The sequence below is a fragment of the Pecten maximus genome, chromosome 16 (assembly GCF_902652985.1).
Source record: "Pecten maximus chromosome 16, xPecMax1.1, whole genome shotgun sequence".
Lineage (NCBI taxonomy): Eukaryota > Metazoa > Mollusca > Bivalvia > Pectinida > Pectinidae > Pecten > Pecten maximus.
This window is the reverse complement of record NC_047030.1, coordinates 1033168-1060447: the sequence shown is the minus strand read 5'-3', so window position 1 is coordinate 1060447 and position 27280 is coordinate 1033168. Positions and strand designations below refer to the sequence as shown.

At 30.5% G+C, this 27280-nt stretch overlaps 1 protein-coding gene across 1 annotated transcript in view; it reads left to right on the top strand.

Annotated features, from left to right (window-relative positions):
* The window catches only part of LOC117345262 (dnaJ homolog subfamily C member 11-like), a 62088-nt gene that overhangs the window by 9724 nt on the left and 25084 nt on the right, over positions 1-27280 (top strand). The window contains exons 2-11 of the mRNA XM_033908307.1: positions 3989-4118; positions 4543-4616; positions 4835-4936; positions 17535-17614; positions 17899-18076; positions 18731-18798; positions 19068-19147; positions 20253-20377; positions 23029-23111; positions 27127-27243. Coding sequence (XP_033764198.1) covers positions 3989-4118; positions 4543-4616; positions 4835-4936; positions 17535-17614; positions 17899-18076; positions 18731-18798; positions 19068-19147; positions 20253-20377; positions 23029-23111; positions 27127-27243 — 1037 coding nt within the window. The remainder of the gene's footprint in view (positions 1-3988; positions 4119-4542; positions 4617-4834; positions 4937-17534; positions 17615-17898; positions 18077-18730; positions 18799-19067; positions 19148-20252; positions 20378-23028; positions 23112-27126; positions 27244-27280) is intronic.

Below are 27280 nucleotides of genomic sequence, written 5' to 3'. Positions count from 1 at the left end.
TAATCAGTTGTTGCAGTATACTTCAGATACAATTTTTCCATGTAGTTCGAAATGGAAGTCAATCGTCTATAAAGCTGTTTTTAATTGGGAAGAATTAATGATGTACAATAGAATGAATAACGATTCAGATTTCAGTAGGTTTATGCTCATTCAAGATGTAATTTCTCCACATATTTTATGGACAGTAGCACTAAAATTCCCTGAACATCTCAGCAAGTTAAGTAATATAGTTCGACTATGTACGGATTTAAGATCAACAAACCTTATAGAATTGTGTCATTTCTGTGGTATTTTACATGATGACCGTATATCACATATAGTACTCCATTGTACAAAAACTGAAAGTCTTAGAGACGATCTCTGGTGTCTTATTAGTGCTGTTTTTGATATAGAATTTAGCGTGTTCTTACATTCCTTATCGGAATATAACTTAATTCATGTACTACTTGGTGGTAGTCTTCCCTACAGATTAAGTCCATCTGATCATGTGATATTTGTACTGCATAGTGCTATTTTTGTTGATAAAATGTTGTTGTTATATCAGCATTAATAGTGTAATACACGTATGGCATACAATGTTGTTTTTTTATATGAGTAGTGCCAAATTAATAACTGTTTAATTGATTTATCAATTATTTATCTATTATTATTATTATATCACCCCTTCGTGTGCGTTAATGCCTGTGAAAGCCTGAGAGGACTTTGCTGGTAGGGCTCTCCCCAACCGCTGGAAACCTCAGGCTTCACATGCATTGTAATGATTTTTGTATCATTTGCTACTTTCGTGACCTTTCATTATGTAGTTATTTAACTATTTCATTATGTATTCATTTACCCGGTCATCTCTGTAAATAATTGATGTGTTTTTTTGTTTTTTTTTGACAACAATGTATATTTCTTTTTGTAACTCTTCAATTTGGAGGAAATAAAGAAATAATAATAATAATAATAATAATAGAGATTTTTTTCTAGAAAATAATGATACACCATTTATAACTCATTTATAAGTATGACCGTTTAATAGATCATTCAGTTTGATTTCATTTGGTTTTAAACGGTAACGATTTGGAATATATGATTTCCTAGCGAATTTTCAATGATTGCGGTAAAACAAAACCACGATAATGATATAATATATCTATTATATACTCTTCTCCGACATTCTCTTCACAGAAGGTAAATATTTTCTTCTGGAACTCCTTTGTTACCTACCAGTTCAATGGACAATTTCAAATTACATGATCTATCATCAGGCTTCGTTGGACGTAAAATAGACTGGTCTGTAGATAGAGAAAGGACGAAATAGTTCACATTGTTTGGACGTTAGGTCTTGATCGTAATGGTGACGTCTGTATTGTTAGTACGTTATTTTGTTTTGCTTCCAAAATAAAAGGGACGGGAAAGATTCCCATGTTATGCTTATAATTAATTGAAATATGTTAAAATGTATTTTATAGATTTCTTTATTACATACACCAATGTATTGTTTTCTCACAATAAAGAGGGCACATCAGACTATACATACACATCATTCTGTAGTCTATGTATTTCAAACAATATTTATTTGACAATTTCCATTTAACAATATACACAACATTTATAGTATACACACATAGATTCCAATCATGCATGTAATAGAAAAAAAAGAGACCTCGCATAATGATTTTGCTGTGGCAATTTGGCTGTTAATGAAATAATGAAGTTGATTAACTACTATATATATAGTTTGGAAAATATGAGCATGGATTTCTATATCTACAGGTAATTTGAATGCGCCCAAGTGTATGTCTATGCTATTAGCCACCCCGGAATCGTCCCTGTAAACTGCAAGTAGCATATATATCAACATAAATAATGATAGTAAGAAAACACACAACGTCTTTAAGTCGTGTATTTAAACTACGAAATGTTTAAATAATTGTACAGTCTATGTATGAAACCCGCTACAAAAAGTCAGACGAAATAATTATAAGCTATAGTATTCAGGATAAAATTTGGTTTTCTTCAAACAATTACGAAACCAAAAACATACATTATGTCCCCGCGAGGACAAGTAATGATCTTATCAATGTTTATCGTCTTCTCATCCGTCACAGGTCGTACACGTATATGGATCAATTTCTCAAACAGACATCTTACTAGCTATATACTTCAGATATATGTGATGACTAAATTATGCAATTAAGGACTTTGCTAGATCACGTAAAAATAAGTCCGAGATCTTTCACTAAATAACGAGCCCCTTATGTGGCCTCTCCGAGGTCATGGCATCTGAGGTCATGCACAAAGCGCCATCTATAAACAGGTCAGCTAAATCAGTAGTGATTAAATGCATAGGCCTATATACAAGTATTGAATTGCAGATCATTTAAACCACATCATTTATCAACAGCAGCAATTGAGACGTTAAGGGAATTTCGTAGACTCACTATACGGTATCCAGATGTTTTTTTTATTTAGTTATACCCATGATCGTCACGGAGAACCGTATCACTTCGAATTCGAGTCTTACATTAGGGATAGGACACTTGCATGTAAGTCACAAAATCTACCAATCGTCTCGACTGCTAGCGGTAAAAAAATCGGTACACGTACAACGATAACGGTCGATAATGGTCAACTGAGAGCCACACCACCACAGGTAAAACCGAGGGCTGAATGTAATCGTGGCCCTCCGGGGCTGCATCATCAGGATTCGCGGCGGACAAATTGCTTTGATGTTTCGCGGAGAAACGATCACCGCGGATTTTGATGAACACATTACCACCGGGGATCGCGATGACGCCGTTTTCATGATCCCTGATAGGGATTTAGGGTGATCGGTCGCTGTGATTTACCCCTTGAATAGAAAATCAAACGCCGGCACATGGTGACTTTGTGTTCATTCCTACGGTCTGCACTGTAGCTATTTACATTGATCACGGTTGTATCAATATTCAGTCCAGGTATCAATATCTAATCTTACTGTGGTCTGTATGGGTACCAGTTCATAACCACTGTAATAAGCTATAATAATTGTATGTTGCCGACAAGGCCAATTATATAACTGAGGGTTATCGTTGTAATTGCTATGAGTACAATGTAAATATAATTGTAGCACAAGAGAGCAAAATGGATGTCAAACATAACAAACGTAAACATGCACATTAGTAATCCAAATGGGAATGAATGAAAATTATGACGATAGCTACACAAATGTTTAAAATGTCGCACCCTGGAATTTTAGGGCATCCAATCATATCACGTAAGATTGCGGCGGCCAGTACAGAGCTACCTTGATGACTGTGTCGTGGCATTTTACCTAAATACAGAGACCTACAATCTTTGGGAAAATATTCAGAGTGTTCAATCAATTGACAATTGTTCAATCAAGTTATTGAACACATATCTCATCAAAATGACACAAACCTCAATGTCTGTTTGATAACATCAGTGATGAAGTACATTGGTAACGCTTGTTTTGATTGGTCAAAAATTTCATGCGTAAAGGGTGGTAATTTCAAATCTCAACTAGAGGGCCAGAACTGACGCCTATATCTGCCAAGGGTTCGTGAAGTGTAACGTTATCAGAAGCCTTGGCTAGCGAAGATGCAATACAAGCTACATGTATCAACTGTCTGACCTGTACTCTAGCTTAATTCTTACCTTATAATTTATCTCTTGTTCACAAATCGAAATACAAATATAGTCAACTATATCCCATCCTATTCAGCTTTAACACATTGTTTCAGTCTCCTATAGCTTACAGTGATGAACAGTATCAAATCTAAAGGGAGTATGCATGACATTTGAAGGAGAGGTTCCCAGTATACATGTGTAACAGGGAGAAAACGTAACTCTATGTATATCTTCATCTCTGTTTTGAACCATTAATTATTACCACTTTCTTATCATTTGATTGACATGAAGTCATCTAAATTGTTTCTCTTTTACCGCAATGAATATTTCATCACTTCATCTTTTAAGTTAATGCAATCTATTGTTGTAGAGTTCAAATACAGAAATTGATGCTGCCTATCGACGCCTGACCAAAATTTACCATCCTGACAGACATGTTGAACCCATCAAGAAGAAAAAAGCTGAAAATCTATTTAGCAAATTAAAAAAAGCCCATGATGGTAAATATCATTCAATGTCTGATGAGTAATGTACATTTATTGATTATTTGCTTTTGATAAATATTGTCAACTTTTGACAAAACATTACTTTTTATGTCTTGTTCACAAACACATTTACTTAGAAAATTTAAAAGGTTTCAACAAAATAATTTATAGCTTAAAGATTTACATACAAGTGTATGGAAAGCCTTAATGGAAAAAATGATGTAGGTTTTTCTTGTGTGTGGATGATTTAGTGTTGTTTGTTGATAGTGATGCTGCTTTTGTATCTAGTTGAAATGGTCTGTGTGCTAAGGAGAATATTACAATTACAGTTATCAATCAACTCTTTGGAAGTTTAGTAAAAGCACTGATGGGTGCACTAAAAGATTTTGATTAATATTAGAACTCTTGTTATACAATGTATATACTTTTGCCTTTCCAGTTCTATCAGACCCGAACAAGAGACAGATATATGACCGCTTTGGTCTTAAAGGCCTCCAAGTGGAAGGACTAGAGGTAAGGTGTGACCCAAAGTTAACTACCATACTGAATTTAATCTAAGATAGAGGGAACAGAGGAAAATTAAAAAAGCTACTATACATATAAAATTGTTTGCTGTAGTGTGTTTTATTTCTGGAACAAAAAATTTATGTTACTATATATAGCATACACAGTTGCAATTATATGAACACACAACCATTGATCTCTGATATATGGAATGTTGTTTTTTTCAGTTGATGACCAGGACAAGATCTCCCGCTGAAATTATTGCTGAGCTGAACCGTTACCAGCAGGAACAAGAAGATAGGAAGTTACAACAGAGAACTAATCCCCGGGTAAATTCTGTGTTAATTTGAAGTTTGGATTTAGAGATTTGTTTTACACAGTAATCATCTAGCAGTATGTCTGTGCCTGGTTTTAAGACAACCTATGTGTATTTCAGTTCAATAAACTTCTAATCAAAGCTTTTTCATTGTCCTGCAATAAATTCATACCCCCTTTTAGGTGTTGGCCCTAGACTTACTACAGTATAAATATAGTATTTGGGCCAGTTTATGCTTATATCACTAGTGCTAGAAGTTTGAAGTAATACTTTTAATGAATTTACTTTCATCATTGTGATGCAAAATAGAAATTGTCTGTAACTCAAATACATCCCTCAGCCTAGATGAATGATATTGTAGAACTTAAATCAAAATAATTCAAGTTAGAATATTATGTGTGTACCATGAATAGAAATTTAGAATATTATGTGTGAATCATGAATAGGAAATTTCTCTGTAACTAAACATATATTCTGTATGTACCCTAAATACGATATTATGTATGTACCCTAAATAAGATATTCTTTATGTACCCTAAATAAGATATTCTGTATGTACCATAAATAAGATATTTTGTATGTGCCCTAAATAAGATATTATGTGTGTACCCTGAATAAGATATTCTGTATGTACCTAAATAAGATATTCTGTATGTACCCTAAATAAGATATTCTGTATATACCATAAATAAGATATTCTGTATGTACCCTAAATAAGATATTTTGTATGTACCCTAAATAAGATATTCTTTAAGTACCCTAAATAAGATATTCTGTATGTACCCTAAATAAGATATTTTGTATGTACCCTAAATAAGATATTCTTTAAGTACCCTAAATAAGATATTCTGTATGTATACCCTAAGATATTCTGTATGTACCCTAAATAAGATATTCTGTATGTACCCTAAATAAGATATTCTGTATGTACCCTAACTAAGATATTTTGTATGTACTCTAAATAAGATATTCTGTATGTACCCTAAGTAAGATATTCTGTATGTACCCTAAATAAGATATTCTGTGTGTACCCTAAATAAGATATTCTGTCTGTACCCTAAATAAGATATTCAGTATGTAGCTGAAATAAGATATTATGTGTGTACCCTAAATAAGATATTCTGTATGTACCGTAAATAAGATATTCTGTATGTACCCTAAATAAGATATTCTGCATGTACCCATCCTAAGATATTCTGTATGTACCCTAAATAAGATATTCTGTATGTACCCTAAACAAGATATTCTGTATATACCCAAAATAAGATATTCTGTATGTACCCTAAATAAGATATTCTATATGTACCCTAAATAAGATATTCTGTATGTACCCTAAATAAGATATTCTGTATGTACCCTAAATAAGATATTCTGTATGTACCTTAAATAAGATATTCTGTATGTAGCCGAAATAAGATATTCTGTAGGTACCCTAAATAAGATATTCTGTATGTACCATGAATAAGATATTCTGTGTGTACTCTAAATAAGATATTCTGTATGTACCCCGAATAAGATATTCTGTATGTACCCTTAATAAGATACTATGTATGTACCATAAATAAGATTTTCTGTATGTACCATAAATAAGACATTCTGTATGTACCCTAAATAAGATATTCTGTATGTACCGTAAATAAGATATTCTGTATGTACCCTGAATAATATATTCTGTATGTACCCTAAATAAGATTTTCTGTATGTACCATAAATAAGATATTCTGTATGTACCCTAAATAAGATATTCTGTATGTACCCTAAATAATATATTCTGTATGTACCCTCAATAAGATATTCTGTATGTACCCTCAATAAGATATTCTGTATGTACCCAAAATAAGATATTCTGTATGTAGCCGAAATAAGATATTATGTATGTACCCTAAATAAGATAATCTGTATGTACCCTAAATAAGATATTCTGTATGTACCCTAAATAAGATATTCTGTATGTACCCTGAATAAGATATTCTGTATGTACCTAAATAAGATATTCTTTATGTACCGTGAATAAGATATTCTGTATGTACCCTCAATAAGATATTCTGTATGTACCCTAAATAAGATATTCTGTATGTACCCTAAATAAGATATTCTGTATGTACCCTAAATAAGATATTCTGTATATACCATAAATAAGATATTCTGTATGTACCCTAAATAAGATATTTTGTATGTAGCTGAAATAAGATATTATGTGTGTACCCTGAATAAGATATTCTGTATGTACCATAAATAAGATATTCTGTATGTACCTTAAATGAGATATTCTTATGTACCCTAAATAAAATATTCTGTATGTACCCTGAATAAGATATTCTGTATGTACCCTAAATAAGATATTCTGTATGTACCCTAAATAAGATATTCTGTATGTACCCTAAATAAGATATTCTGTATATACCATAAATAAGATATTCTGTATGTACCCTAAATAAGATATTTTGTATGTACCCTAAATAAGATATTCTTTAAGTACCCTTAATAAGATATTCTGTATGTACCCTAAATAAGATATTTTGTATGTACCCTAAATAAGATATTCTTTAAGTACCCTAAATAAGATATTCTGTATGTATACCCTAAGATATTCTGTATGTACCCTAAATAAGATATTCTGTATGTACCCTAAGTAAGATATTCTGTATGTACCCTAAATAAGATATTCTGAATGTACCCTAAATAAGATATTCTTTAAGTACCCTAAATAAGATATTCTGTATGTACCCTAACTAAGATATTTTGTATGTACTCTAAATAAGATATTCTGTATGTACCCTAAGTAAGATATTCTGTATGTACCCTAAATAAGATATTCTGTGTGTACCCTAAATAAGATATTCTGTCTGTACCCTAAATAAGATATTCAGTATGTAGCTGAAATAAGATATTATGTGTGTACCCTAAATAAGATATTCTGTATGTACCGTAAATAAGATATTCTGTATGTACCCTAATTAAGATATTCTGTATGTACCCTAATTAAGATATTCTGTATGTACCCTAAATAAGATATTCTGTATGTACCCTAAATAAGATATTCTGTATGCACCCTAAATAAGATATTCTGTATGTACCCTAAATAAGATATGCTGTATGTACCCTAAATAAGATATTCTGTATGTAGCCGAAATAAGATATTCTGTAGGTACCCTAAATAAGATATTCTGTATGTAGCCGAAATAAGATATTCTGTATGTACCATAAATAAGATATTCTGTATGTACCCTAAATAAGATATTCTGCATGTACCCATCCTAAGATATTCTGTATGTACCCTAAATAAGATATTCTGTATGTACCATAAATAAGATATTCTGTATGTACTCTAAATAAGATATTCTGTATGTACCCTAAATAAGATATTATGTATGTACTCTAAATAAGATATTCTTTATGTACCCTAAATAAGATATTCTGTATGTACCCTAAATAAGATATTCTGTATGTACCCTAAATAAGATATTTTGTATGTACCGTAAATAAGATATTCTGTATGTACCCTAAAAAAGATATTCTGTATGTACCTTAAATGAGATATTCTTATGTACCCTAAATAAAATATTCTGTATGTACCCTGAATAAGATATTCTGTATGTACCCTAAATAAGATATTCTGTATGTACCCTCAATAAGATATTCTGTATGTACCCTAAATAAGATATTCTGTGTGTACCCTAAATAAGATATTCTGTATGTACCCTAAATAAGATATTCTGTATGTACCCTGAATGAGATATTCTGTATGTACCCTAAATAAGATATTCTGTATGTACCCTAAATGAGATATTCTTATGTACCCTAAATAAGATATTCTGTATGTACCCTGAATAAGATATTCTGTATGTACCCTAAATAAGATATTCTGTATGTACCCTCAATAAGATATTCTGTATGTACCCTAATTAGGATATTCTGTATGTACCCTAAATAAGATATTCTGTATGTACCCTAAATAAGATATTCTATATGTACCCTAAACAAGATATTCTGTATGTACCCTTAATGAGATATTCTGTATGTACCCTTAATAAGATATTCTGTATGTACCCTAAATAAGATATTCTGTGTGTACCGTAAATAAGATATTCTGTATGTACCGTCAATAAGATATTCTGTATGTACCGTAAGTAAGATATTCTGTATGTACCCTAAATAAGATATTCTGTGTGTACCCTAAATAAGATATTCTGTATGTACCGTAAATAAGATATTCTGTATGTACCCTAAATAAGATATTCTGTGTGTACCCTAAATAAGATATTCTGTGTGTACCCTCAATAAGATATTCTGTATGTACCCTCAATAAGATATTTTGTGTGTACTCTAAATATGATATTCTGTATGTACCCTAAATAAGATATTCTGTATGTACCCTAAATAAGATATTCTTTATGTACCCTAAATAAGATATTCTGTATGTACCCTAAATAAGATATTCTGTATGTACCCTAAATAAGATATTATATGTACCCTAAATAAGATATTCTGTATGTACCCTAAATACGATATTATGTATGTACCCTAAATAAGATATTCTGTATGTACCCTAAATAAGATATTCTGTATGTACCCGAAATAAGATATTATGTATGTACCCTAAATAAGATATTTTATGTACCCTAAATAAGATATTCTGTATGTACCCTAAATAAGATATTCTGTATGTACCCTAAATAAGATATTCTATATGTACCCTAAACAAGATATTCTGTATGTACCCTAAGTAAGATATTCTGTATGTACCCTAAATAAGATATTCTTTAAGTACCCTTAATGAGATATTCTGTATGTACCCTTAATAAGATATTCTGTATGTACCCTAAATAAGATATTCTGTGTGTACCGTAAATAAGATATTCTGTATGTACCGTAAATAAGATATTCTGTATGTACCGTAAGTAAGATATTCTGTATGTACCCTAAATAAGATATTCTGTGTGTACCCTAAATAAGATATTCTGTATGTACCGTAAATAAGATATTCTGTATGTACCCTCAATAAGATATTTTGTGTGTACTCTAAATATGATATTCTGTATGTACCCTAAATAAGATATTCTGTATGTACCCTAAATAAGATATTCTTTATGTACCCTAAATAAGATATTCTGTATGTACCCTAAATAAGATATTCTGTGTGTATCCTAAATAAGATATTCTGTATGTACCCTAAATAAGATATTCTGTATGTACCCTAAATAAGATATTCTGTGTGTACCCTAAATAAGATATTCTGTATGTACCCTAAATAAGATATTCTGTATGTACCCTAAATAAGATATTATATGTACCCTAAATAAGATATTCTGTATGTACCCTAAATACGATATTATGTATGTACCCTAAATAAGATATTCTGTATGTACCCTAAATAAGATATTCTGTATGTACCCGAAATAAGATATTATGTATGTACCCTAAATAAGATATTATGTATGTACCCTAAATAAGATATTTTATGTACCCTAAATAAGATATTCTGTATGTACCCTAAATAAGATATTCTGTATGTACCCTAAATAAGATATTCTGTATGTACCTGAAATAAGATATTTTGTATGAACCTGAAATAAGATATTCTGTATGTACCCTAAATAAGATATTCTGTATGTACCCTAAATAAGATATTCTGTATGTACCCTAAATAAGATATTCTGTATGTACCCTAAATAAGATATTCTGTATGTACCCTAAATAAGATATTCTGTATGTACCCTAAATAAGATATTCTGTATATACCATAAATAAGATATTCTGTATGTACCCTAAATAAGATATTTTGTATGTACCCTAAATAAGATATTCTTTAAGTACCCTTAATAAGATATTCTGTATGTACCCTAAATAAGATATTTTGTATGTACCCTAAATAAGATATTCTTTAAGTACCCTAAATAAGATATTCTGTATGTATACCCTAAGATATTCTGTATGTACCCTAAATAAGATATTCTGTATGTACCCTAAGTAAGATATTCTGTATGTACCCTAAATAAGATATTCTGAATGTACCCTAAATAAGATATTCTTTAAGTACCCTAAATAAGATATTCTGTATGTACCCTAACTAAGATATTTTGTATGTACTCTAAATAAGATATTCTGTATGTACCCTAAGTAAGATATTCTGTATGTACCCTAAATAAGATATTCTGTGTGTACCCTAAATAAGATATTCTGTCTGTACCCTAAATAAGATATTCAGTATGTAGCTGAAATAAGATATTATGTGTGTACCCTAAATAAGATATTCTGTATGTACCGTAAATAAGATATTCTGTATGTACCCTAATTAAGATATTCTGTATGTACCCTAATTAAGATATTCTGTATGTACCCTAAATAAGATATTCTGTATGTACCCTAAATAAGATATTCTGTATGCACCCTAAATAAGATATTCTGTATGTACCCTAAATAAGATATGCTGTATGTACCCTAAATAAGATATTCTGTATGTAGCCGAAATAAAATATTCTGTAGGTACCCTAAATAAGATATTCTGTATGTAGCCGAAATAAGATATTCTGTATGTACCATAAATAAGATATTCTGTATGTACCCTAAATAAGATATTCTGCATGTACCCATCCTAAGATATTCTGTATGTACCCTAAATAAGATATTCTGTATGTACCATAAATAAGATATTCTGTATGTACTCTAAATAAGATATTCTGTATGTACCCTAAATAAGATATTATGTATGTACTCTAAATAAGATATTCTTTATGTACCCTAAATAAGATATTCTGTATGTACCCTAAATAAGATATTCTGTATGTACCCTAAATAAGATATTTTGTATGTACCGTAAATAAGATATTCTGTATGTACCCTAAAAAAGATATTCTGTATGTACCTTAAATGAGATATTCTTATGTACCCTAAATAAAATATTCTGTATGTACCCTGAATAAGATATTCTGTATGTACCCTAAATAAGATATTCTGTATGTACCCTCAATAAGATATTCTGTATGTACCCTAAATAAGATATTCTGTGTGTACCCTAAATAAGATATTCTGTATGTACCCTAAATAAGATATTCTGTATGTACCCTGAATGAGATATTCTGTATGTACCCTAAATAAGATATTCTGTATGTACCCTAAATGAGATATTCTTATGTACCCTAAATAAGATATTCTGTATGTACCCTGAATAAGATATTCTGTATGTACCCTAAATAAGATATTCTGTATGTACCCTAAATAAGATATTCTATATGTACCCTAAACAAGATATTCTGTATGTACCCTTAATGAGATATTCTGTATGTACCCTTAATAAGATATTCTGTATGTACCCTAAATAAGATATTCTGTGTGTACCGTAAATAAGATATTCTGTATGTACCGTAAATAAGATATTCTGTATGTACCGTAAGTAAGATATTCTGTATGTACCCTAAATAAGATATTCTGTGTGTACCCTAAATAAGATATTCTGTATGTACCGTAAATAAGATATTCTGTATGTACCCTAAATAAGATATTCTGTGTGTACCCTAAATAAGATATTCTGTGTGTACCCTAAATAAGATATTCTGTATGTACCCTCAATAAGATATTTTGTGTGTACTCTAAATATGATATTCTGTATGTACCCTAAATAAGATATTCTGTATGTACCCTAAATAAGATATTCTTTATGTACCCTAAATAAGATATTCTGTATGTACCCTAAATAAGATATTCTGTATGTACCCTAAATAAGATATTATATGTACCCTAAATAAGATATTCTGTATGTACCCTAAATACGATATTATGTATGTACCCTAAATAAGATATTCTGTATGTACCCTAAATAAGATATTCTTTATGTACCCTAAATAAGATATTCTGTATGTACCCTAAATAAGATATTCTGTGTGTATCCTAAATAAGATATTCTGTATGTACCCTAAATAAGATATTCTGTATGTACCCTAAATAAGATATTCTGTGTGTACCCTAAATAAGATATTCTGTATGTACCCTAAATAAGATATTCTGTATGTACCCTAAATAAGATATTATATGTACCCTAAATAAGATATTCTGTATGTACCCTAAATACGATATTATGTATGTACCCTAAATAAGATATTCTGTATGTACCCTAAATAAGATATTCTGTATGTACCCGAAATAAGATATTATGTATGTACCCTAAATAAGATATTATGTATGTACCCTAAATAAGATATTTTATGTACCCTAAATAAGATATTCTGTATGTACCCTAAATAAGATATTCTGTATGTACCCTAAATAAGATATTCTGTATGTACCTGAAATAAGATATTTTGTATGAACCTGAAATAAGATATTCTGTATGTACCCTAAATAAGATATTCTGTATGTACCCTAAATAAGATATTCTGTATGTACCCTAAATAAGATATTCTGTATGTACCCTAAATAAGATATTCTGTATGTACCCTAAATAAGATATTCTGTATGTACCCTAAATAAGATATTCTGTATATACCATAAATAAGATATTCTGTATGTACCCTAAATAAGATATTTTGTATGTACCCTAAATAAGATATTCTTTAAGTACCCTTAATAAGATATTCTGTATGTACCCTAAATAAGATATTTTGTATGTACCCTAAATAAGATATTCTTTAAGTACCCTAAATAAGATATTCTGTATGTATACCCTAAGATATTCTGTATGTACCCTAAATAAGATATTCTGTATGTACCCTAAGTAAGATATTCTGTATGTACCCTAAATAAGATATTCTGAATGTACCCTAAATAAGATATTCTTTAAGTACCCTAAATAAGATATTCTGTATGTACCCTAACTAAGATATTTTGTATGTACTCTAAATAAGATATTCTGTATGTACCCTAAGTAAGATATTCTGTATGTACCCTAAATAAGATATTCTGTGTGTACCCTAAATCAGATATTCTGTCTGTACCCTAAATAAGATATTCAGTATGTAGCTGAAATAAGATATTATGTGTGTACCCTAAATAAGATATTCTGTATGTACCGTAAATAAGATATTCTGTATGTACCCTAATTAAGATATTCTGTATGTACCCTAATTAAGATATTCTGTATGTACCCTAAATAAGATATTCTGTATGTACCCTAAATAAGATATTCTGTATGCACCCTAAATAAGATATTCTGTATGTACCCTAAATAAGATATGCTGTATGTACCCTAAATAAGATATTCTGTATGTAGCCGAAATAAGATATTCTGTAGGTACCCTAAATAAGATATTCTGTATGTAGCCGAAATAAGATATTCTGTATGTACCATAAATAAGATATTCTGTATGTACCCTAAATAAGATATTCTGCATGTACCCATCCTAAGATATTCTGTATGTACCCTAAATAAGATATTCTGTATGTACCATAAATAAGATATTCTGTATGTACTCTAAATAAGATATTCTGTATGTACCCTAAATAAGATATTATGTATGTACTCTAAATAAGATATTCTTTATGTACCCTAAATAAGATATTCTGTATGTACCCTAAATAAGATATTCTGTATGTACCCTAAATAAGATATTTTGTATGTACCGTAAATAAGATATTCTGTATGTACCCTAAAAAAGATATTCTGTATGTACCTTAAATGAGATATTCTTATGTACCCTAAATAAAATATTCTGTATGTACCCTGAATAAGATATTCTGTATGTACCCTAAATAAGATATTCTGTATGTACCCTCAATAAGATATTCTGTATGTACCCTAAATAAGATATTCTGTGTGTACCCTACAATGTAAATAAGATATTCTGTATGTACCCTAAATAAGATATTCTGTATGTACCCTGAATGAGATATTCTGTATGTACCCTAAATAAGATATTCTGTATGTACCCTAAATGAGATATTCTTATGTACCCTAAATAAGATATTCTGTATGTACCCTGAATAAGATATTCTGTATGTACCCTAAATAAGATATTCTGTATGTACCCTCAATAAGATATTCTGTATGTACCCTAATTAGGATATTCTGTATGTACCCTAAATAAGATATTCTGTATGTACCCTAAATAAGATATTCTATATGTACCCTAAACAAGATATTCTGTATGTACCCTTAATGAGATATTCTGTATGTACCCTTAATAAGATATTCTGTATGTACCCTAAATAAGATATTCTGTGTGTACCGTAAATAAGATATTCTGTATGTACCGTAAATAAGATATTCTGTATGTACCGTAAGTAAGATATTCTGTATGTACCCTAAATAAGATATTCTGTGTGTACCCTAAATAAGATATTCTGTATGTACCGTAAATAAGATATTCTGTATGTACCCTAAATAAGATATTCTGTGTGTACCCTAAATAAGATATTCTGTGTGTACCCTAAATAAGATATTCTGTATGTACCCTCAATAAGATATTTTGTGTGTACTCTAAATATGATATTCTGTATGTACCCTAAATAAGATATTCTGTATGTACCCTAAATAAGATATTCTTTATGTACCCTAAATAAGATATTCTGTATGTACCCTAAATAAGATATTCTGTATGTACCCTAAATAAGATATTATATGTACCCTAAATAAGATATTCTGTATGTACCCTAAATACGATATTATGTATGTACCCTAAATAAGATATTCTGTATGTACCCTAAATAAGATATTCTGTATGTACCCGAAATAAGATATTATGTATATACCCTAAATAAGATATTTTATGTACCCTAAATAAGATATTCTGTATGTACCCTAAATAAGATATTCTGTATGTACCCTAAATAAGATATTCTATATGTACCCTAAACAAGATATTCTGTATGTACCCTAAGTAAGATATTCTGTATGTACCCTAAATAAGATATTTTTTAAGTACCCTTAATGAGATATTCTGTATGTACCCTTGATAAGATATTCTGTATGTACCCTAAATAAGATATTCTGTGTGTACCGTAAATAAGATATTCTGTATGTACCGTAAATAAGATATTCTGTATGTACCGTAAGTAAGATATTCTGTATGTACCCTAAATAAGATATTCTGTGTGTACCCTAAATAAGATATTCTGTATGTACCGTAAATAAGATATTCTGTATGTACCCTCAATAAGATATTTTGTGTGTACTCTAAATATGATATTCTGTATGTACCCTAAATAAGATATTCTGTATGTACCCTAAATAAGATATTCTTTATGTACCCTAAATAAGATATTCTGTATGTACCCTAAATAAGATATTCTGTGTGTATCCTCAATAAGATATTCTGTATGTACCCTAAATAAGATATTCTGTATGTACCCTAAATAAGATATTCTGTGTGTACCCTAAATAAGATATTCTGTATGTACCCTAAATAAGATATTCTGTATGTACCCTAAATAAGATATTATATGTACCCTAAATAAGATATTCTGTATGTACCCTAAATACGATATTATGTATGTACCCTAAATAAGATATTCTGTATGTACCCTAAATAAGATATTCTGTATGTACCCGAAATAAGATATTATGTATGTACCCTAAATAAGATATTATGTATGTACCCTAAATAAGATATTTTATGTACCCTAAATAAGATATTCTGTATGTACCCTAAATAAGATATTCTGTATGTACCCTAAATAAGATATTCTGTATGTACCTGAAATAAGATATTTTGTATGAACCTGAAATAAGATATTCTGTATGTACCCTAAATAAGATATTCTGTATGTACCCTAAATAAGATATTCTGTATGTACACTAAATCATATATTCTGTATGTACCCTAAATAAGATAATCTCTATGTACCCTAAATAAGATATTCTGTATGTACCCTAAATAAGATGTTCTGTATGTACCTGAAATAAGATATTCTGTATGTACCCTAAATAAGATATTCTGTGTGTACCCTAAATAAGATATTCTGTATGTACCCTAAATAAGATGTTCTGTATGTACCTGAAATAAGATAATCTGTATGTACCCTAAATAAGATATTCTGTATGTACCCGAAATAAGATATTATGTATGTACCCTAAATAAGATATTCTGTATGTACCCGAAATAAGATATTATGTTTGTACCCTAAATAAGATATTATGTATGTATCCTAAATAAGATATTATATGTACCCTAAATAAGATATTATATGTACCCTAAATAAGATATTATGTATGTACCCTAAATAAGATATTCTGTATGTACCCTAAATAAGATATTCTGTATGTACTCTAAGTAAGATATTCTGTATGTACCCTGAATAAGATATTCTGTATGTACCCTAAATAAGATATTCTGTATGTACCCTAAATAAGATATTCTGTGTGTACCCTAAATGAGATATGCTGTATCTACTCTAAGTAAGATATTCTGTATGGACCCTAAATAAGATATTCTGTATGTACCCTAAATAAGATATTCGGTATGTACCCTAAATAAGATATTCGGTAGGTACCCTAAATAAGATATTCTCTATGTACCCTTAATAAGATATTCTATATGTACCCTAATTAAGATATATTCTGTACGTACCAGGTCCCTGAAGAAAGATATTCTTTGGCATTTTCTTGTACCAGAATTTTTTTGTTTTAAATATTGTTACAATAAAGTTTATAATTGTTTCTTATTTGTTTGCTTCTTTAGGGAATGGTGACGATGGGAATTAATGCAACAGATGTTTTTGATACAGATCCTGACATGGATGATGAATTAGAAAGTTATAGGTAATTAAGGTTAAAAGTAAAAACAATCCTGCTTCCACTACTGGCATACATTGTCCTTGTTTTAGTGTGAACATAAATTGGTATGTTAATATTTGTAATTTTGTGAAAATACATAAATTTTTAACTTAAAGGTATTAAATTAAAAGGTACTTGATGTGAAAACTTTTGAACAGGTATTTCTGAAATTGATTATTTGCCAAAAATTTGCATATACATACAATGTAGTTAGTTGTGAAATTTGCAACAAATTCTTACCTATTATGGTCTATCACTTTTCTTCACAGATCCAGAATACCTAGTATAGAGATTAGTCACATGACTTTAAACCAGTCGGTCCAGATTCCCATCACTAAGAAGGATACTTCCGTTATTGCTGGCACATTGGCCACTCGTAACGGTAACGGACAGGGCACGTTTACGGCTATCTGGCGAAGAATTACGTCTGATAATGGATGGGCAGAGGTAAGTTTGACGTACCAGGTCAAGGTCAAGGTCAAGTCAAGGTCAAGGTTGTTGTACTGGTTTGTGCTGAGATGTAATGTGAGTTATCCCTTCAAGGTTTTCATCACTGTTTTTGAAGAAACAACCTTACGTTTGGTTTGAATGAATTGCAATGTATTTCACTTCCATGGACTTAATTGATATGATGTAATGGTCAAATGAGTTGAATAACTGGCAAACTTATATAAACTCTTTCCATAGGGAGGTAGAGTATTACAAGAATATTATAGAACTTAAGCTAAATATATTTTATAGATATTTTGAAATGAAAATACATAAATGTAAACATTATAATGTAAATGCTATTAAGTATTTGAATTATAATGTACATTTTGTATTGTACAACAAAATATTTCCGCACATCCAAGTTGACCAATTTTGAATATACTATATTATTCTTATATCTATAAAGATTTCTAATCTTGTTGAGAATTCTAAACATTCAGGATGAAAATTGCATCTTTTGTATAAGTTTGCACTTGAACCTGAATATGGCCAAAACAGACATACCAGTATGGTATTAACAATGTAATATGCATACTAAGACTATGAACAAAGAATTACTATGACAACTTATTAAGTTTATATATATATACCTATGTTATATGACAACAGGTGGAAATGTCGTGTGGCGATAACATCGGAACTAGTCTACGTGGGTTTAGGAAAATCAATCGCCGATGGTGAGTATCAACCCGTGTTACATTTTTAGTTTCAAATGAATAAAAATACAAAATTTTATTTGGAGTTGATAAAATTTTACATATATCAGAAACATATTCTGTACCATTACAATGTAAATATTGTTTTAACGGGTTCTATTTTTTGGTTTATTTTAAAGGAAATAATATTCTAAACATCAGAATAAAAGATAATAAAAATCAATCAATGGATTTTAACTCTGTAAACAATATAGATATAAAAACTGTAATGTTTTATTGTTTATCACCAGCTACTGTACAGCGACTGCCAACATTTCCTACCTCTCCAGTGGTAACAGGAGGGCTGTTGCCTTTACAGGATTCCAGACAAGTAAGTCAAGATGCTGTTCCTTTTGAATCTATCTGGCCTCCTGGGCTTATTACAGGATAAATACAGTACTGTTTTAAATTTTATGTGTCCCTCCTGGGCTTATTACAGGATAAATACAGTACTGTTTAAAATTTTGTGTGTCCCCCCTGGGCTTATTACAGGATAAATACAGTACTGTTTTAAATTCCGTGTGTCCCCCCTGGGCTTATTACAGGATAAATACAGTACTGTTTTAAATTTTGTGTGTCCCCCCTGGGCTTATTACAGGATAAATACAGTACTGTTTTAAATTCCGTGTGTCCCCCCTGGGCTTATTACAGGATAAATACAGTACTGTTTTAAATTCCGTGTGTCCCCCCTGGGCTTATTACAGGATAAATACAGTACTGTTTTAAATTTTGTGTGTCCTCCCTGGGCTTATTACAGGATAAATACAGTACTGTTTTAAATTTGATGTGTCCCCCCTTGGGCTTATTACAGGATAAATACAGTACTGTTTTAATTCTATGTTGCCTCCTGGGCTTATTACAGGATAATTTAAATACAGTACTGTTTTAAATTTTTTGTGGCCCCTTGGGCTTATTAAAGGATAAATACAGTACCATTCTAAATTCTATGTAACCCCTGGGCTTTTCAGGATAAATACGGTACCATTCTAAATTCTATGTAACCCCCTGGGCTTTTCAGGATAAATACGGTACCATTCTAAATTCTATGTAACCCCCTGGGCTTTTCAGGATAAATACGGTACCATTCTAAATTCTATGTAACCCCCTGGGCTTTTCAGGATAAATACGGTACCATTCTAAATTCTATGTAACCCCCTGGGCTTTTCAGGATAAATACGGTACCATTCTAAATTCTATGTAATCCCCTGGGCTTTTCAGGATAAATACGGTACCATTCTAAATTCTATGTAACCCCCTGGGCTTTTCAGGATAAATACGGTACCATTATAAATTATATGTAACCCCCTGGGCTTTTCAGGATAAATACGGTACCATTCTAAATTCTATTTAGCCCTCTAGGCTTTTCAGGATAAATACAGTACTAAATCCTATCTACTTACAGGATAAATACAGTACTAAATCCTATCTACTTACAGTGATAGCTTGTCAGCTTGATACCCACCTCCAGGGCAGACTTGTGTGGAACGTAGGGCGGCCATCAGCCATGAGGACTCTAATAGTGTATGACAAGGAAACATACACTATATTATTTACTGCTCAGGCAAGTTAGACAAGTTATACCCAAATACAGGCAAGTTATACCCAAATACAGGCAAGTTATACCCAAATACAGGCAAGTTATACCCGAATACAGGCAAGTTATACCCAAATACAGACAAGTTATACCCAAATACAGGCAAGTTAGACAAGTTATACCCAAATACAGGCAAGTTATACCCAAATACAGGCAAGTTATACCCAAATACAGGCAAGTTATACCCAAATATAGCCAAGTTAGACAAGTTATACCCAAATACAGGCATGTTATACCCAAATACAGACAAGTTATACCCAAATACAGGCAAGTTATACCCAAATACAGACAAGTTATACCCAAATACAGGCAAGTTATACCCGAATATAGCCAAGTTAGACAAGTTATACCCAAATACAGGCAAGTTATACCCAAATACAGGCAAGTTATACCCAAATACAGGCAAGTTATACCCAAATATAGCCAAGTTAGACAAGTTATACCCAAATACAGGCATGTTATACCCAAATACAGGCAAGTTATACCCAAATACAGGCAAGTTATACCCAAATACAGGCAAGTTATACCCAAATACAGGCAAGTTATACCCGAATACAGGCAAGTTATACCCGAATACAGGCAAGTTATACCCAAATATAGCCAAGTTAGACAAGTTATACCCAAATACAGGCATGTTATACCCAAATACAGACAAGTTATACCCAAATACAGGCAAGTTATACCCAAATACAGACAAGTTATACCCAAATATAGCCAAGTTAGACAAGTTATACCCAAATACAGGCATGTTATACCCAAATACAGACAAGTTATACCCAAATACAGGCAAGTTATACCCAAATTTAGGCAAGTTATACCCAAATACAGGCAAGTTATACCCGAATACAGGCAAGTTATACCCAAATATAGCCAAGTTAGACAAGTTATACCCGAATACAGGCATGTTATACCCAAATACAGACAAGTTATACCCAAAAACAGGCAAGTTATACCCAAATTTAGGCAAGTTATACCCGAATACAGACAAGTTATACCCAAATACAGGCAAGTTATACCCAAATACAGACAAGTTATACCCAAATACAGGCAAGTTATACCCAAATACAGGCAAGTTATACCCGAATACAGACACGTTATACCCGAATACAGGCAAGTTATACCCAAATATAGCCAAGTTAGACAAGTTATACCCAAATACAGGCATGTTATACCCAAATACAGACAAGTTATACCCGAATACAGGCAAGTTATACCCAAATACAGACAAGTTATACCCAAATACAGGCAAGTTATACCCAAATACAGGCAAGTTATACCCGAATACAGGCAAGTTATACCCAAATATAGCCAAGTTAGACAAGTTATACCCAAATACAGGCATGTTATACCCAAATACAGACAAGTTATACCCAAATACAGGCAAGTTATACCCAAATACAGACAAGTTATACCCGAATACAGGCAAGTTATACCCAAATACAGACAAGTTATACCCAAATACAGGCAAGTTATACCCAAATACAGACAAGTTATACCCAAATACAGGCAAGTTATACCCAAATACAGACAAGTTATACCCAAATACAGGCAAGTTATACCCGAATACAGGCAAGTTATACCCGAATACAGGCAAGTTATACCCAAATATAGCCAAGTTAGACAAGTTATACCCAAATACAGGCAAGTTATACCCAAATACAGGCAAGTTATACCCGAATACAGGCAAGTTATACCCAAATATAGCCAAGTTAGACAAGTTATACCCAAATACAGGCATGTTATACCCAAATACAGACAAGTTATACCCAAATACAGGCAAGTTATACCCAAATACAGACAAGTTATACCCAAATACAGGCAAGTTATACCCAAATATAGCCAAGTTAGACAAGTTATACCCAAATACAAACAAGTTATACCCAAATACAGACAAGTTATACCCAAATACAGGCAAGTTAGACAAGTTATACCCAAATACAGACAAGTTATACCCAAATACAGGCAAGTTATACCCGAATACAGGCAAGTTATACCCAAATATAGCCAAGTTAGACAAGTTATACCCAAATACAGGCATGTTATACCCAAATACAGACAAGTTATACCCAAATACAGGCAAGTTATACCCAAATACAGACAAGTTATACCCAAATACAGGCAAGTTATACCCAAATACAGGCAAGTTATACCCGAATACAGGCAAGTTATACCCAAATATAGCCAAGTTAGACAAGTTATACCCAAATACAGGCATGTTATACCCAAATACAGACAAGTTATACCCAAATACAGGCAAGTTATACCCAAATATAGCCAAGTTAGACAAGTTATACCCAAATACAGACAAGTTATACCCAAATACAGACAAGTTATACCCAAATACAGGCAAGTTAGACAAGTTATACCCAAATACATACAGGCAAGTTAGACAAGTTATATCTGAGCACAGGCAAGTTCTTTTCATATCTCAATGGAGTTAGAAAAGAATTCATGATAATATTTCAAATAGATTATAATAAGTTATTACAATTGTACAGGTAAAACCTGTCTAATCTGACCCCACAGGGGCTTGACACCTTGCTATGATCTGGAAAGAAAAAATCACCCCATGGTACTATCGTATCATATCAATTTCAAATTGGTAATTATATTTTCAGCTTGGCATTCCAAACAGTTTTCTTCAAAGTGTCTTTGTAAAAAAATTCCCAGACAAGGAAGCAAAAGTGCGTCTTTCTGCAAAGTGAGTAATTAGTATATCTAACGCGTGCTCGTAACTAGAGTATATTATATCTAACATGTACTTGTAATTTAGAGTATATTATATATAACGTGTGCTTGTAATATAGAGTATATTATATCTAACGCGTACTTGTAATATAGAGTATATTATATCTAACGGGTACTTGTAATTTAGAGTATATTATATCTAACGCGTACTTGTAATTTAGAGTATATTATATCTAACAGGTACTTGTAATTTAGAGTATATTATATCTAACGGGTACTTGTAATTTAGAGTATATTATATCTAAGGCGTACTTGTAATTTAGAGTATATTATATCTAACGCGTACTTGTAATTTAGAGTATATTATATCTAACGGGTACTTGTAATTTAGAGTATATATTACATCTAACGGGTACTTGTAATTTAGAGTGTATTATATCTAACGCGTACTTGTAATTAAGAGTATATTATATCTAACGTGTGCTTGTAATTTAGAGTATATTATATATAACAGGTACTTGTAATTTAGGGTATATTATATCTAACATGTGCTTGTAATTTAGAGTATATTATATCTAACGTGTACTTGTAATTTAGAGTATATTATATCTAACGGGTACTTGTAATTTAGAGTATATTATATATAACGGGTACTTGTAATTTAGAGTATATTATATCTAACGGGTACTTGTAATTTAGAGTATATTATATCTAACGGGTACTTGTAATTTAGAGTATATTATATATAACGGGTACTTGTAATTTAGAGTATATTATATCTAACGCGTACTTGTAATTTAAAGTATATTATATATAACGTGTACTTGTAATTTAGAGTATATTATATCTAACGTTTACTTGTAATTTAGAGTATATTATATCTAACGCGTACTTGTAATTTAGAGTATATTATATCTAACGGGTACTTGTAATTTAGAGTATATTATATCTAATGGGTACTTGTAATTTAGAGTATATTATATCTAACGCGTACTTGTAATTTAGAGTTTATTATATCTAATGCCTGCTTGTAATTTAGAGTATATTATATCTAACGGGTACTTGTAATTTAGAGTATATTATATCTAACGCGTGCTTGTAATTTAGAGTATATTATATCTAACGTGTACTTGTAATTTAGAGTATATTATATCTAACATGTGCTTGTAATTTAGAGTATATTATATCTAACGTGTACTTGTAATTTAGAGTATATTATATCTAACGGGTACTTGTAATTTAGAGTTTATTATATCTAACGGGTACTTGTAATTTAGAGTATATTATATCTAACGCGTACTTGTAATTTAGAGTATATTATATCTAACAGGTACTTGTAATTTAGAGTATATTATATCTAACGGGTACTTGTAATTTAGAGTATATTATATCTAAGGCGTACTTGTAATTTAGAGTATATTATATCTAACGCGTACTTGTAATTTAGAGTATATTATATCTAACGGGTACTTGTAATTTAGAGTATATATTACATCTAACGGGTACTTGTAATTTAGAGTGTATTATATCTAACGCGTACTTGTAATTAAGAGTATATTATATCTAACGTGTGCTTGTAATTTAGAGTATATTATATATAACAGGTACTTGTAATTTAGGGTATATTATATCTAACATGTGCTTGTAATTTAGAGTATATTATATCTAACGTGTACTTGTAATTTAGAGTATATTATATCTAACGGGTACTTGTAATTTAGAGTATATTATATATAACGGGTACTTGTAATTTAGAGTATATTATATCTAACGGGTACTTGTAATTTAGAGTATATTATATCTAACGGGTACTTGTAATTTAGAGTATATTATATATAACGGGCACTTGTAATTTAGAGTATATTATATCTAACGCGTACTTGTAATTTAAAGTATATTATATATAACGTGTACTTGTAATTTAGAGTATATTATATCTAACGTTTACTTGTAATTTAGAGTATATTATATCTAACGCGTACTTGTAATTTAGAGTATATTATATCTAACGGGTACTTGTAATTTAGAGTATATTATATCTAATGGGTACTTGTAATTTAGAGTATATTATATCTAACGCGTACTTGTAATTTAGAGTTTATTATATCTAATGCCTGCTTGTAATTTAGAGTATATTATATCTAACGGGTACTTGTAATTTAGAGTATATTATATCTAACGCGTGCTTGTAATTTAGAGTATATTATATCTAACGTGTACTTGTAATTTAGAGTATATTATATCTAACATGTGCTTGTAATTTAGAGTATATTATATCTAACGTGTACTTGTAATTTAGAGTATATTATATCTAACGGGTACTTGTAATTTAGAGTTTATTATATCTAACGGGTACTTGTAATTTAGAGTATATTATATCTAACAGGTACTTGTAATTTAGAGTATATTATATCTAACGGGTACTTGTAATTTAGAGTATATTATATCTAACGGGTACTTGTAATTTAGAGTATATTATATCTAACAGGTACTTGTAATTTAGAGTATATTATATCTAACGTGTACTTGTAATTTAGAGTATATTATATATAACGCATGCTTGTAATTTAGAGTATATTATATCTAACGGGTACTTGTAATTTAGAGTATGTTATATCTAACATGTACTTGTAATTTAGAGTATATTATATCTAACGTGTACTTGTAATTTAAAGTATATTATATCTAACGTGTACTTGTAATTTAGAGTATATTATATCTAACGCGTGCTTGTAATTTAAAGTATATTATATCTAACGTGTACTTGTAATTTAGAGTATATTATATCTAACGGGTACTTGTAATTTAGAGTATATTATATCTAACGCGTGCTTGTAATTTAGAGTATATTATATCTAACGGGTGCTTGTAATTTAGAGTATATTATATCTAACGGGTACTTGTAATTTAGAGTATATTATATCTAACAGGTACTTGTAATTTAAAGTATATTATATCTAACGTGTACTTGTAATTTAGAGTATATAATATCTAACGCATGCTTGTAATTTAGAGTATATTATATCTAACGTGTACTTGTAATTTAGAGTATATTATATCTAACGGGTACTTGTAATTTAGAGTATATTATATCTAACGGGTGCTTGTAATTTAGAGTATATTATATCTAACGCGTACTTGTAATTTAGAGTATATTATATCTAACAGGTACTTGTAATTTAGAGTATATTATATCTAACGGGTACTTGTAATTTAGAGTATATTATATCTAACGTGTACTTGTAATTTAGAGTATATTATATCTAACAGGTACTTGTAATTTAAAGTATATTATATCTAACGGTTACTTGTAATTTAGAGTATATTATATATAACGCGTGCTTGTAATTTAGAGTATATTATATCTAACGGGTGCTTGTAATTTAAAGTATATTATATCTAACGCGTGCTTGTAATTTAGAGTATATTATATCTAACGGGTACTTGTAATTTAGAGTATATTATATATAACGCGTACTTGTAATTTAAAGTATATTATATCTAACGCGTGCTTGTAATTTAGAGTATATTATATCTAACAGGTACTTGTAATTTAGAGTATATTATATCTAACGGGTACTTGTAATTTAGAGTATATTATATCTAACGTGTACTTGTAATTTAGAGTATATTATATCTAACGCGTGCTTGTAATTTAAAGTATTATAAAGATTTTGTTTCATTGTGTACATCATTCTTGAAAGCATGTATTTATAATTATGTGTTATTTTACGGTTGAGGGTTAATTGCTATGGAATGGATATTTCTGGACGATAAAAACTTCCTCAGAGTCATTCAATCCACATATAAAACTTCTGCAGTTATTCCTGATAGAATCTGAATTATTTAAAATGTCTATGTAGGACCCAACCTAAAGAAAATGTATTACAGTGTATCATAGAGGAGCTGAGTTTACGAGTCCAATTTTAATTAGATTGTGTTGAATCTGTTCAGTTTTCTCGCCATATTGTTATGACGGATACAAAAATAGAATCATCAGAAAATGGAATTGTTTCCTTTTATTACAGAGTCAGCCTTATTGGTGCAGTTGTAGAATATGGCTGTGAGAAGAAAGTGTCACAGTTCAGTACAATCGGTGCTACCATGTCAATAGGAAGCACTGTCGGCGTTTCTCTCAAGATCAAGTAAGATTTTTGTGGTCACTGTCAATTTTCTACATTT